General features: G+C 31.1%; 1 protein-coding gene across 1 annotated transcript; it reads right to left on the minus strand.

Moving 5' to 3' along the window:
• Window positions 1-252: 252 nt before the first annotated feature.
• LOC126772795 (angiotensin-converting enzyme-like) lies at window positions 253-15,729 on the minus strand. Its single transcript, XM_050493376.1, has 11 exons — window positions 15,260-15,729; window positions 14,227-14,634; window positions 13,994-14,155; window positions 12,672-12,777; window positions 12,091-12,426; window positions 11,239-11,485; window positions 10,372-10,505; window positions 8,001-8,238; window positions 5,543-5,641; window positions 1,855-1,977; window positions 253-801 (listed from the first exon to the last, which is right to left on the minus strand). Exons 1-11 carry the CDS (start codon window positions 15,269-15,271, stop codon window positions 426-428), a joined length of 2,241 nt encoding a protein of 746 aa, XP_050349333.1. The 5' UTR covers window positions 15,272-15,729; the 3' UTR covers window positions 253-425.
• Window positions 15,730-15,783: the final 54 nt, after the last annotated feature.

Here is a 15,783-nt window from a genome sequence, read left to right on the forward strand (position 1 = left end):
GTGAGAAATTTTATGATTTGAATTTCTCTAATTAAATTAGTCAAGAATAACATCAAATGAGCATGACAAGTTTCAAATCCGTCTCGGATTCAAATGCAGACAAATATCAAGCAGCTCATCTCGTGCTCGGCGTCGTTCTTCTCCACATGTGTATCTACCTACTGCAATTGCTTTGCCCAGCTATTAGAAAACTTACGGTTTGTTACTTCAACATAAAATATGATTTTAAATATTTGGTATGATAAATTAAACTAGAGAGTAAAAATAAAAGTTTATTGAATGTTAATTGCAATTAACTTTTAAGAATTTCAACATATATATTCAGTTATTGCAATTATAATTGGGAATGGTAACCGAAAAAGATTAATTTTAATTTAAACATTTATATAAATGAACAATCAGCGTTATAAATATCTATCTATAATTCACAACTTGGCTTCACTTACTCCAACGGCGCTCTCATTGGTCTTACATTGCGAGAGCTCATTCGTAGCTATGTCTAATGAACCATTTTTACTTAATCCACATAGAGAAAATAATCTACTAGCTGCATCTCTTTTCTTCACACAGTATAGTATGAACATAAATAACGTTAAAATAACAACAATAATTCCAACAATAATGGGAGCACTCGAGTCCATATCTTCTTCGGCCCTTACTAGTTTAGCGGTTTCGTCCTTGAGAAAAACATTAAGTCCTGAGAAATACTCTATAATACCTCTTGAAGAAAGTTCATTTTCTCCTGTCATAGTATGCAACACCGTTCGCCAATCTTCGCTAGCTCCGAGAGACATTCCATCGCTAAAACGAAAAATAATTTATCGAGACAGTTGTAACGATTTCAGTAAACATTAAATCACCATAAGTAATGTTTGAAAGTTTGGAAAAACCTAAAACGCGTTTATAACCTAAAATACATTTATGTCAATGTGTGAATTGATTTGGAAAACTCTGTAATTTTATATTTTCCGTGACCACACGGTCGAAGAACTATAATAGATATTCACGCAAATTGATTTAACTAAAATATCAGATGTTTTGTTTTATCGTCGTTCATATAAATATGTACATTGATGGCAGATGCACAAAGCCCTACAGCTATATATATTCGGTGAACAGTTTAGTTTAATAAAACCTGCTTGAATTTAATAATATTTTAATTTATAATTTGTATATGTTATTGTTATCAATAAAATACATATCTTACAAAACTATATCAAAACTTTTTGGTCATAAAGATGATAATGAAACTTTTGTTTTTTTATTGTTTCGCTAAGTGATGGCTTTGATTTTTTTTTTTTTTTTATAGAATAGGAAGGCGGACGAGCATATGGGCCACCTGATGGTAAGTGGTCACCAACGCTCTTAGACATTGGCATTGTAAGAAATGTCAACCATCGCTTACATATCCAATGCGCCACCAACCTTGGGAACTAAGATTTTATGTCCCTTGTGCCTGTAATTACACTGGCTCACTCACCCTTCAAACCGGAACACAACAATATCAAGTATTGCTGTTTTGCGGTAGAATATCTGATGAGTGGGTGGTACCTACCCAGACGAGCTTGCACAAAGCCCTACCACCAGTAAAATTGATATATTTTTATAATTAATAAAGCAGTTTTATACTTTCTCATTGATTTTTTAAATATGCCGTGACCTCAAACACAACTCAAACCTATGTAAAAAGCAAATTATATAAAAAAATAACCTTCACCATTGTCAAAACATGTTACGAAGATAAATATAAAGGAAGTCATATTTTTATTTTCATTGTTATATTAATATATACATCATTATTAATGTCATTAAAATAAGATTCTTCCTCTTTTACCTCAAGGAAGTAGTAAGTACCTCAATAGTTTTCCTGCTTCCTTATCGCCATATATGGAGCATTCGTGTAGAGGTCCTGTGTGATTTGCTTTCTTGCATAGTGATAATAATACTTGAAACTCCAGAATATGAGAAATGAAGTATCTAAAAAATATTTTTTGTTAGAAATTATAATTATATACAATAAGTGATTTTGTTTATTTTTATCCCTATACAAATATAAAATTGCATTGTCTGTCTGTAAATTCAAAATAAGTCTCTTTTTAAGTTAATATGGCTATTTACGAGTTACTAAAAATAAAACAATTTTTTTTTTGTTTGTCTGCCTCTCTGGGATAATCTTTATAACGGCTTCAAATTATTAATCCAAAAAACTGATTTATTATAAGAAGTAGGTATTCTAAGGTACCGTTTAATCGCTATTTCATTAAAAATCGGTTAAGTTTATCAAAAGTTATAACAACTTTAATATGAACTTTAAGCCTGAAATAAGGTATTTTAGGCTTGACGTTAAAATGGCAGATAGAGGATTTTCGTCCCAAATTGATTTAAAACACAAAAAACTTACATATTTTAATGACACACTTTTAAAAAATTCACTACTTATAACTTCATTTTATTTTTAATATATTATATCGAATTAGATGCAATATATATAAAGAGCCGCAATCTATAAATATTCTACAGATTTTTGAATGAAAGCTGAATAGGAGGATTTGTATGTCTAATGAAAACATTTTTTTTTTATAAAATCGTTTTGTGAATAAAACGAACATGTACCGAGCGAAGTCTGCAGGTATCGCTTATTAATACACGATTACATACAATATATATTTCTTTTGTTATAATCGTATTTAATATTTAATTATACAGTTCGATGCAAATTTAAATAATTTATTCGCAAAGCTGAAAGAAATCATACGTCAAATTTAATAAATACGCCATAAATCTTACTTCGCAGAGTGAATTGAAGATTGTGATGTTTTAATTAATAAATCAATTATTACTGAAACAATTTAAGAATGTAAACTCAATATGTCACGCCTAGCACGCTCGAGTAGGAATTAATAGATTATAATCATCAACTAGCTATAATTATTATTAACTATTAAATGTTCACATTAGCTATCTATGTTATTTATTTTTTAACTGTGCCTATTAGTAAATTTAAATCTTATGTTAGAAAAATATTAATCGAAAACGCTACTTTACTCAATACAAGGATATATAAAAAAGCGTGTTCTTGAATAACATGCGCGACGTATTAAATTCTATTTAATTGTACATAATTATATGGATGACTTTTTATTTTATTAATATTTTTAAAAGCGTAACTACTGAATTTTTTGCCGGTTACCCTCGGTAGAATTACATTCCAGACTAGTTTGTAGCTTTACGTTCAATTTAGTTCTGTAACATGACATTAAAAGTGCTTATAAGGGCCTACTTTAATAAAAATATTTTGATTTTATTTAAAGTAATAATATTTAAGTAGCGAGCCAATGGTACTGGAATCAGTTTCGTAAATAGACTAAGGATAATATTTATTTGTAAGAACCTACATAAAAAAGTAACACACCTTTAATGTATTCATTATTTAAACTATCTCTAATTATATGAATATTCAGTAACAAATTAAAAAAAACCCGGGCGTTATTTGGTTTCCTAATTCACACTATCGTCGTCTTTATTATCAGCACCGGTTGATGGTATCTCAAGGTACCAGGTAAGGGAGGTAAGGCTTAAGTTCCCGGTTTTTCGGCTTTCGTACTAGTTGGATAACTACCTTCTTGAGGTTATTGTTTTACCCCGCAGCGTTTGCCAGTCTGATCTCCATTCTAGTACTCATCTGCTCTATCGGTAACTCGTCGGTACCTCGACATACGTGATCACTGCCACTTTAATCTACTAATTTTGCAACCTATGCCAGAAATTCTGGCTGTTCTTCGAATAATCTAGTTTTGCCCATCCCAAAGGAATTCTTCGATCGGCTTCCTAATTTTACCAGGTTACTACGTGGTATAAGACAAATTACTTATTAAAAACTTTATAGCAGTATATTAAAAACAGAACAAAAACAAAGGTGTGACGATTAATATTAATGAAACTCAAAGGGATAGCTTATATCTGGGATTAACATTTAAAAGTATTTTTACCACAGATAAAGTGATAACTGTATACCCATACAAGAGAGTCCAGTACCACGTGACATGACACACAAACAAACTTGTAAAAAATTAGCGCAGATCAGGACAATGACCGAATATAAATGTCACATAATACACCGGTTGGTCTGATTATTAATTCTTATGTAGATAAAAAATGAAAGAAAAATATATTGCCACATAAACACGGGCATATAAAGACTGTTTTCGACAAAAACTTTTACATTTTTAAATTTAAAAAAATAAAGCTTTTACTACGCATACGCATTATTTATGTTATAAATAAATGAAATACTTAAGTTAGCTTGACTAGGATATGTCTCGGATCGATTTTTATTATTAAAAGTATATTTTGTTAGAATTAATTTCTTATTAATTATTTATTTACTTATATCAAACAAACCATAACGTAAGGTTCTTGAATCATTTTTATAAAAACTACTCGTTCCAACTTCTTCTGCGTATAATTACAACATATATATATATAAATTTAAGATATAATAATGATAAGAAAAATATAATATTAAAATGCATTGTACCTACGCTGACTTTTTTTCAATGAACGATAAATTGAATTTCGAATTAGTCGTTTTTTACTATCTTATAATGAAAAAAAAATTTACCTACAATAAAATTAAGTATTAGGTCCTTACATATGAAATTAGCGTTTTGTCATACTGACCACTTTGATCTGAAATATCTCCTCTTTGGTTAATAATTACAAATTCAACTTTATAAATTCATTTTAATTTGAGTTTTGAAAACAGTCATTTATTTGTTTTTTCCTATTTTCGTATTTACGAGTACGAGTTATACCGTGGCACCAGTGCTCCAGAAACAGCTCGTAGGATTAATGATGTGTAGGGTGCTGGTGTCGCAAAAAAAGCACGATACGTTTTTGGTTTCAACATTTTCGTTCTGGAAATTTCGACCTTCAGAACCAAACCCGTGGACGGCTGGAGACCAAAGTGGAAAATGAAGAATTAAAGGCTATTGTGGAAGCGAATCCATTACAAAGCACTTCAGAGATAGCTGCAGGCTTCGGGGTAAGTGATAAAACTGTATTAATCCACTTGAAGCAAATCGGAAAAATTAAAAAAACTTGAACGATGGGTAACGAATACGGCAGATATCTATTGTCAGCAACTGCAAACTATGAAGGAAGAACTAGCTGCTAAACAAACGAGATTGGTCAATCGCTTTAAGCCACTGCTACTTCACGAAAACGCAAGACCACACACTGCACAACAAACAACCACTAAGTTAGATGAGCTACAATTGGTATGTCTGCGACATCCACCGTGCTCCCCGGACCTTGCTCCAACAAATTACCATTTTTTCCGGCATTTGGAAAACTTCTTACAAGGAAAAAATTCAACTCCGATGCGGCAGTCCTAACCGCCTTCAAAGAGTTTATTGATTCTCGCCCTCATGGTTTTTTTAGTAAAGGGATCAATGAACTACCTATGAGTAAAAAATTTAGTTTATATTCCTCCCGTACAAAACGCCAATTTCATATGTAAGGACCTAATAAATTAACTTACGTAATATATTGAACGTGAGATACCACATGGTACTTGGCAGCAGGATCCAAGTCTCTTTCATTGCGCGGAATAGGAGACGATATACCAGTCTCTTTTACCCTGAAATAAATAATATGTTATTATTATATTTATTCAAACTAAAAAGCCGAGATGGCCTAGTGGTTAGAACGCGTGAATCTTAACCGATGATCGTGGGTTCAAACCCGGGCAAGCACCACTGAATTTTCATGTGCTTAATTTGTGTTTATAATTCATCTCGTGCTTGACGGTGAAGGAAAACATCGTGAGGAAACCTGCATGTGTCTAATTTCATTGAAATTCTGCCACATGTGTATTCTACCAACCCGCACTGGAGCAGCGTGGTAGAATAAGCTCCAAACCTTCTCCTTAAAAGGGAGTGGAGGCCTTAGCCCAGCAGTGGGACATTAACAGGCTGTTACTGTTACTATTCAAACTAAACGGAGAGCAAGCTGCAACTGAGTACATTTAACTATTATAGTTTAAAGGGAATTAAAAGGAATCTCTCGTAGATCTAGTTGTACTGTGCTTAAACAAAGGATCGAATTAATAAAAATTAATTCGTTTTTCTTTCGAGAAATTGACAGTAGCAGCCTAGGGACCAGTTCCACTAACAAATTGTCATTTTATCGCAATCGATTCGAAGCGTGATCGTAGCCGTTTATCCGTTTTTCATAAAGGTGTCATGAAGCCATGGTAGTTTATACAGGTATTATCAATTAATTTTTAGTGTATATTTGTTAAAATTTCTTTCCATTTTCAATAATATTACTATGTTTAGCTTATTTGTATTGTTATAGCTTAATAAGACAAAACAAAACTATCCCATACTTACTATGAGATCATCATTATATTATTGTATTTTATTACATTTTGCATTTTTTGCATTCATGTTAAAAAAATATCTTAGATAAAATTATTATGAAATAGGCAAACAAAGAAAAACATAACTACGTGTTGTATCTCGTACGAACATCTTAAATATATTGTAATTACAAAGAAAAATACTGAAACATCTTATAATAGAACTGAACCAACAAGTCTACGATAACGGCAACAAGAATTCTTGCAATTTTCCTTATATCATTAATTTATTTCATTGACTTTCAATTTCATGGTATCCATGATACATAGAGAGATACTTTTTTATATTCATATTTCAATATCTTCAAAAATATATATATGTATGTATTAAATTACCATATCATGCTAGATTTCTATAAGTGTGTAACGAAAAATGTATATAAATATTGGGGTACAAAATATTAAAAATCTAACAATTCCAAATATTATAAGGACAAATTAATGATGATGATAATTTATTTCTTGTACATACTCAAATAAATTACTAAACGCTTATATACGCTTTTTAATGCAGTTATTATTCAGTCAATAAGCATTTGTTATGCTAATGTAACTTTTGACAAAACATGTTTCTTCAGTCAATATAAACGCCAAGAAACTATAGTTATATAAAAGTTAGAAGTTATATGAAAATGAAAGCTACAGATAAACAATCGTCTTATATATTATAAAACAAAGTCCTCCGTCGCTTCTATGTGTCTGTCTGTCTTAACGCGATCTACTTAAATACTAACGAACTGATTTTAATATGGTTTTCACCAATAAACGGAGTGATTCACCAGGAAAGTTTAGGTGTACAATGATTTTAGTTTTGTGTAGATTGACTGAAACATAACGAGGAATGTTGGAGATGGCGTAAAAAAACATGCCGACTAGGAACTTTACTGGCTTGCGCCGCGTATACCGATTAGAGTTAACCTTATTTTACCCGTTCGAAGCCGGGACGGGTAGAATATAAATTAGTATAGGCTACGCTTCTAAAACTGCTTATTTTTTTTTAAGATGTTGGAAATATATTAACTGGCAGCTCAGTTAGTTTTCAGTCTTATTTTATTTATTATTTTATTTAGGAAAAATAATTTTAAAGTTAAAAAAATACCAAATAGAAAAATAACTCGATTAATTTTATATATGTATGTAAGCATTATTAAGCCGTGTAAAATAACGCTAACACTATCCCTTCCAACTCTGCGCATCTTAATCATACTGTATTTCGTATACACTTACCCAGTTTGTATAGAATATGAGTTTTTATCACACAAAAAAACAACAACTTTCATATAAAAATAATATTTATTGGTGTCCGCCTAAAAGTGTAAGTTTTCGTTGCGAGAAAATTTTTAATGAACCCGCTTAATAATTTTTGGGGTAAATCCCGTAAAAATACATAATACAAGTTTAATGTTATGATTCACATACATAATACTTTTTAGTACCAGTACTATAATCTGTAAGTAATATCTGTAATACAGGTCTTTGAGCCTAGCTCAGAAATCAGGGACTTCATTATACTTTGCAACTTTTTTATGTGAATAAAGATTATTTATTATTATTTACTATATAAAATTGTATTTACCTGAGATCCCACCAGTGCTTATTCCAGTTTTTCATGCTATTATTAGCAAAGATATCCCATCGCCATTTATCAAGAACATACGCGTATGCCATCAACGGGAATTTCTCGAGTGCAAGCCAAAACAAGTGGTTGATCGTAGATTCGACACCGGTCGTCACCTTCACGAAGCTCAAGGTTTGCAAATTCTTCGGCGAGGTTAGCTGCACCGCTACGATGTCGGAGATTGCATCGTGGAAGGCTAAAATAAAGCTTGTTGATCACGTGACTTGATATGTGACCTTTATATTTATCGATAATTGACGCTTAAATTTTAAGACGATACTAATAAATTACTCTCAAAAGATTTATTATTCATTAATATAAACGATCCTCGATTACAATTTCGATTTAGTAACCACATAAAAATATGTATTTGAACAAACATAGAACCAGTAAAAGATAAAAAAAGAAGCAAGACTTGGTTCAATTAGAAGTTGTCTCCTGTTGAGATAGTAAGTATTCTTATAATAACAACAATCGTCGCCTTTGGTAGTGCCCATTATCAGTGCGGTTTGTATATATCAATTGTTATATAAATACTATAATACTAAACAGAAAGGTAAGTAGCAACCAAAGTAATATTTTAGGTAGTTAAGCAATTAAGCAGCGCGGAGACATAGGAAGTAATCTGAATGTGAACATGAATTTATAATAGACTTTTTTACAATGTGGACTACATATGTAAGGCTTTTTACACACGGTGTCGCAATAGGACCTTTTATATTGTTTAAAACCTTTAATTATTTGAATTTGTAAACAGGCGTTCATATAGCCAACTAATTGTACTAAAAACTGGTGAAACTGGTGAAGCCTTCACCAGCGAGCGGCGCTGCTGCTTTTTTTAACAAATATTCAATAGTTAACGGACACAAAGCAGAGTTTATCGTGGATGCCGATAATCAGTGTCACTACAGCTCCATGTTTGTATAAACATCCTAGTAAATATAGACTAGAGCATTTACTTGTAACAGAACAACGAGCCAAATTTACACTCTAGCGTATCACTGTTTTACGAACCGAATTTTAAATTCCTCTATAAACGTTTTGATGCAACCCTATTTAACAAACCAATTCATTTATTTTTCTTGTAATTACCAGTTAATTCCTGAGATTTTAAGTTTAACATTAATTGCGAACCTCCCAAAGCATGTCTATTATTGTAAATATTTATTTGCCATTGTCTTCTATTTCTATTCATAGCATACGCGACTTTTTTGCAGTTTCAACCAAAAAGATAGTTACGGGTAAACGCTCACTTGCCGTGAGCATTACGTCAAACACAGCATTTAGCATTCGGAGGAACGTTACATTACATGTAAAAGCTCGAGAAAAGCTTTAGTGTAAGCTCACCTTAAGTTGTTATATAATGTGACATTTCTAGTTCTTGATATTTACAGTCCGATTCAAATAAAAAGCATAATTACATACATCAATTTTAAGCAAAAAATGTTGGAAAAATATTTTTGTTTTCGCCTATGCTTCTCAGGTCTCGTATGCCGTACCGATAGTTGATTTTTGAACGTCAATAAGCAAGTTTAATGCATAATTATTTAAATAATAAAATTAAGTAAGGATTCAAATAAAATTAAGCAAGGATTTGAGCTTTAATATGACCAGATGAATTACAAACTCATATGTTAACAATTTAAAAAACATTATTAAATGACTCTCGTAAAGATTAAATGTAATAATACATACTTTGAACTTTAAAAAACATACATGTTTTAAGTTTCGACGTACATGGATATAATGATTTCCTATATGAGACATGAGTATTATTTGGTTTTAGTTTTATTCTGAGATTAAAACAAAACTTAGCTTAAGAGTTTATTGCCTCTTGCCATTATCGAAAACGGTAATGGCAAGAGTATACCTTGGTAATTTAAAGCTTCAACAGAAGTGAATGTTTGATTTTTAACAAGTTAGCATACAGCGAAGGCCTTCATTGAGACAATAAAATGTACACTTGACCGATTTTGTTAGGATTTAGGCACTGGAACTAATTCTAAGGTTTCTATTAGATATATTTTTTACTTTAGAAAGAGGTTGATTTTGATATTTTTGCTCAATATATATTTATAAATCACATAGGAAGGCAGGCAAATGTTCCACCCACCAACAGTTTTTCACATAGATATTGGCATTGCTCATAGTATTAATCTTTATATATGATGGCAACCACTTTATCTAATCTGTTATAAATATAATTACACTGATACATTTCCATTAAAGGCAATTTTCTATAAAATTTCTATGAAAAAACTGATATATGAATATATAATAAAATGTTTCGTTTTGATGAAAAATAATAAATAATTAGTGTAGTTCATACCAGGATTTGGTCCGTCTCTGTAGAGTGGTTGGAGATTCCGATAGTGCTTAAAATATTGAATATGTCCCAGAAGTCTGGCTGCTCTTGACAGTTCTACGGTTATATCAAATACCTTCTCACCACACCATTTTATCCTGTAATAGTAAATAACTTTTTATATGTAGTCAATGTTTAAGTGTGTGTGTAATTGATAGCAAGAAAATTAATGACACAAAACCAATTTATTTCAGTATGAGAACGATCCAATTTCATTTGAATTAAATATACCATTCAATGTCAGTTTTTACAGCTTTACGTTTGTATATGCTTTTTTACTTGCAACGGTAACTAAAGTAGTCACAATGGATCTTCAAATTAAGTTATAATTGAATAGCTTACGCTTTGAATTATAGAATGCAATGAAAAACGTTCAATGCAATTAAACAATTCAACAATAAGCCTAGTCTTTTTTATGTTATAGGACGGGCAAGTGGGCCACCTGATGGTAAGTGATAACAACCGCCCATAAACATTGGCGACGTAAGAAATAATGTAAGGAATGGTTATTCCTTACATCGTCCCACTTTGGAACCTAAGATGTTATGTATTTTGTATCTGTAGTTACACTGGCTCAATCGCCCTTCTAACCGGAACGCAACAATACTAAGTATTGCCGTTTATCGTTTAGAATATCTGATGAGTGATTGCTACCTACTCAGACGGACTTGCAAAAAGCCTACTACCACCGAGCAAGGCTTTTCGTAAATGGATATTATATTCTTTTTACATACATGTAATAAATCTTTACCGATTTGGTAAAAATAATTCTTGTAATATCTACCTGTATTTGTACGTTACAATAACTATTATATATATTAGATATCTTACTTGTAGTTAACACCGTCACACATATCATGGCTAGACGGTAAGCAATTGACAGTAGGTATAGGCTCTTTAATATTTTCATATGTATCTTTTGAACTATCAAAACCAAGCGATTGATGAAAATCATCAACTGCATTAAAAAGATCATTTGATAGTATAGTATCGTTTTCATCGACTGACGCTCTTGCAACGTCAGGATATGGCGCTACTTTCGTATAAGTCGCCTGCCATTCTTGAGCCCACAAATTACCTAAAAATAGAAAAACTTCTTTGCTTTATTTATTTTAAAAGGCGCAATTCAAAACATGGGTTCATACTATCATGATGGCTGTTTTAACATTTGTATATGACACTGGAAATGGTATGCCGCTGGAAATAGGCTTCGCATAATTGTTGACTCTCAAACGGGTTCTAGGTCTTTGTATTTAGCGTTTTCCTACTAATTCAACTAATTAGGTATTTTTAATATTTACAATAAGTAAGTTTTTAGCTGAAATACACATACATGGAGGTGAACCTTAGAAGTGGGATTTTTATTTTATGTATTTTTTGTGATATTAGTTTTGATTAATTGTGGATAATTTAATTATTTAAGTTAAAATATTTTACACGTTAACATAGACATATAACAAAGTCATTTTTTTTTAAGTCAAATCTAAAATAGTCCCTTCCGATTCCCACCCGACGCAAAGCTGCCAATAATGCAGGCCACATTTCCGCGCTGTTCGGCAATGGACAACCTCTGTGCCAAGTAGGAGTTAGGACCCGGAGTGACTGTATTATTTTATTTAAAAAAAAAAATTCTGCCATATAAAAATTGAATTGAAAAACAGAATATCACAACCAAATTTATACCTAAAATATGAGCTGGAATTAGCTTGTTTTCATCTTTTAACTCTTTCTTGTAGTATGTCTTTAGTTTAGCTCTAACATAACTATGCAAATTGTCATAATAAGGTTTAATTTCTCTCCAAAGTCTGTCAACAGTCCCAATAAAGTCTTCATCCTCAAATGCATATCGCCACATTTCACCTGCATCGGTGAAATTTTCTGCAGTCGCAACTTCATTCATTTTTGCTACATAATCTCTAAAGATGGGCTGGATTTTTCTTCCAGTTGCGTCTCGGTAGGCTTTCCAATAATATACCAGTTCTTTGGTATCGTTACCTGTTTTAAATATTGAAATGATATCTGGAAACATAAAATGTGCATAACAACAAATTGTTTTTTATTTCACTTCGGTGGTACGTGCATTAATCTTGTATTCTTTTATCACTTTATAAAAATAATTAATAACAAAATCAATTTTTGTGTAAGTAGACACTTACACACCGTAAGAAAAAAATTATATAACTTGGCATAAAATATGCAGAAACTGTAAATTATTAATTAGTATTATGGTATAAAAAGTAATATTATTTTGCCTTATAACTAACCGCTCATTGTTCGAGTAGCATTCTCGTTGTCACAAACAGTCGCATTGAAGGCGCATACCGTACTCCGACTCCAAATACGCTGCATTGTATCTATTTCCTCTCTTTGCTGAAATTACAAGTATATGCTATTACTTAGATATTATTATAAACGAAACACGAAACATTGTGTTCGTTCTTGTAGACATTGGAAATGAACTAAACTTTTAATAATTTTCTGGATTAATGTTGAATTACTAGAGCTTCTTTTGTACCCGACTTTAAAAAAGGAAGAGGTTGTATTATGTTTGTTACGTCAGAATTCTGTCATGTAAGAACGATTTAAAAAAATATTTTTTGTTTGGGAAGGTAAACTTCCCGTTTGAACGCATTTAAATTAAAAATAAATCACAAATGTCGTCGTTATGGGCTCGTATTTTATTTAAAATCGGTTTTGTTTTTTAAACAGATAGAATTAATTTAATTTAATTCATGGTGCTTGCTTCCAAAATTTCTATTCATTTTTGTGGTTCTTGGTTATTTATATACATCTTTATAAATAACTCCACACTATGTGTAGTTACGGCATAAAATAAGTTTAGACATTCAATTTTATACAACAATTGTGTATTTGTTTTTACAATATCTAAAATACAATGTATTTATTTAAATTACAAATACCATAATAACCGTTAATAGAAATCAAAGTAAAATTATAATACTTTATATTATATTGATAATTATTTTGATATTACAACTTTAATATCTGTGTATTAGTAATAGCGGGATGGAAAGCGACTTTTTTGGGCCACCTGATTATAGCAACTATAAAGTAGATTATAAACTGTTCCTTACACCACGTTTTGTGGAATAAACTCCAACCCAGCCCAGCAATGGAAGATTTATAGTATGTTACTATGGTTCAAAACAGAACACAGCAGAAAGTATTGACGGTAGAATATTGATTAGTGGAACTGCATGTGCTTACTAAAAGACTAGTTTGCTAAAAGTTTAGGCGATAACACCTAATAAATATAAAATTAAATTGAGATTATTCCTGGGCATATCTTGGGCCATAATAATGAGTAATGTAGGCTTTCCACTTCCAATACTTGTTCCAGTCAACTCGTTTAGTTGTTTGTCAACATATATCTGTCGTAAATGGAATTGTCAACATAAAGAGAAATCACAAGAAAATTAAAAAGCACCAAGAAACATAAGTAAGTGAGTATGTTAATATGTCGTGGAAGAAATTGATTCGTTTAAATTCATAATGAGGCGATTATCTGAAAAGTTAGTGATTTAGTTTATGTTTATAGCGAGTGAGTGAAATCTCTGATGCTTACTATAGTTTGCGGCATTTGAACATTAGTACCACGTTCTTTAATAATTCTAAATTTTCTTTTTAATTTTAAATCATTTGCAAATCTCTGATCGTCTACATATTTTTTCTTTAATATCATCCAATACTTTTTCTTGATTTCATCTTCTGCTGCAGCTATACGAATCTAAAATTTCACAAAATGTACTGATTTTGTAACAAACGGCAGGAAAATTCAAAATTTCTACAAATTGTTACCATTTTTCTCTTCTTATAGTCACTACTAATATCTGTAACGAAAGCCCATAAAGATTCTTGTGATGCTTTGCATACTTCTAAGCTAAGCTTATCCATTTCTTCGATAAATATTTCTAAAGTAGTATTTTCTTTATCTATTTCGTCTACTTGAACTTTGAAATTGTCAACTATATCGTCATTTTTTATAATTACTGTTGCAGGATCTAAAACTGCTTTCATGGCATCATCTAAAAATTTCTTATTATCTTCAACATCAATTTCCATTTCATGACCACTCTCATTTGATTGTTCGCTTTTTTTATTTTCTCCTAAAAACAATCTTTCATCAGCCGACATTGCTGAAGTTGGATTGTTTGGAAATTGAACTGCCACTGCAGCGGTAAATAATAATATGAATTTTATTACGTTCTGAAATTTAGAAAGATATGATATAAAGCTTAAAATATTTTTACGAGAAATATCCAAAAAAATACTGCAAAGTATGGCTGGTTGAACTACAACTTAAATATATTTTTGTTTTAAGTTTTAGTCAAAACTTTAATTTTATTTTACTATTATTTACACAAACTTTACGTAAGTGTATATTTATAGAGATACTCTGAATGTAAATTATCAGTTTTTGCTTTGAAAGATAATTCTCTAAAGACCTACAATTTCATAGATATACAGGACAATTATTTTGTATGATAGCTCCGAACCAGTACGATGTTATGAAACTAAATTATGTACTTTTGTAGGCAGATAGTGTTTTAGATCTAATGACGTATGATAAACAAAGGGTCAAGTTTAGTGATTAAATAATGATTACATCCTTTATGCATTTGTTGTTTGCATGTATCTGACATTGAAATATTTTCTCGCCTTTTATATTTAAGCAACCAACATCATAAAATAGTTTCAAGCTATTTTTCTTAATAATTCATTATCATCTCTCTAAAATGTTCTCGTTTATTTATAAATATAGTTGCTCTTTAAATTTAAATATCGTATATAAAATTATTATTAATCCTATATATTTAAAATAAATACCTACTTTGTTCAGCATTATGTTACTCGAACACAATCCAGATGTAAACTTTAATATCACAACGAAACACAACACCAACTACATTTTTTCAATTATACGTATGTGAAGAAAACTATCGCGTTACTACAGCAATTGTTGACACGCCGTTCACGGGCGGAATTTAGCCACGATGTTTGTGAATATTGCCTTATGTTTGTTCGCTTTGTAGTGATTTTTTTAATTGAAACAATCGACCGTCGGTTATGTTTTGAAAACTTTGGCACGTTACAAGCGCGGTGCGACTCGTCCGCGATCGCCAGCGCATTGTTCTGTGACAGAGATGCCCACCTCAATTCAAACTGTCAACATGTTCACGTGAGACCGGAAACTTTATTACTACTAACACATTATTATCTCATTGTTAGCATCATCTGATTAATTAAAAGGGCCTCGTTCCTAATTTATTATAATCGATAATCTTTACCGTACTTCAAATAATTTGACCAACCGCAAATTCTGCATACTGAGTAATACGAACAGCTGATAAGGAA

This window comes from Nymphalis io, chromosome 13 (assembly GCF_905147045.1).
Source record: "Nymphalis io chromosome 13, ilAglIoxx1.1, whole genome shotgun sequence".
NCBI classification, from domain to species: Eukaryota; Metazoa; Arthropoda; class Insecta; order Lepidoptera; family Nymphalidae; genus Nymphalis; species Nymphalis io.

Coding starts and splice junctions, on each gene's coding strand:
- LOC126772795 (XM_050493376.1), bottom strand. Junction 5,642..8,000: donor AAGCACTGGTGGGATCTCAG/GTAAATACAATT, acceptor TATTTATTTCAG/GGTAAAAGAGACTGGTATAT. Junction 1,978..5,542: donor TCTCACGTTCAATATATTAC/GTAAGTTAATTT, acceptor AATATTTTTTAG/ATACTTCATTTCTCATATTC.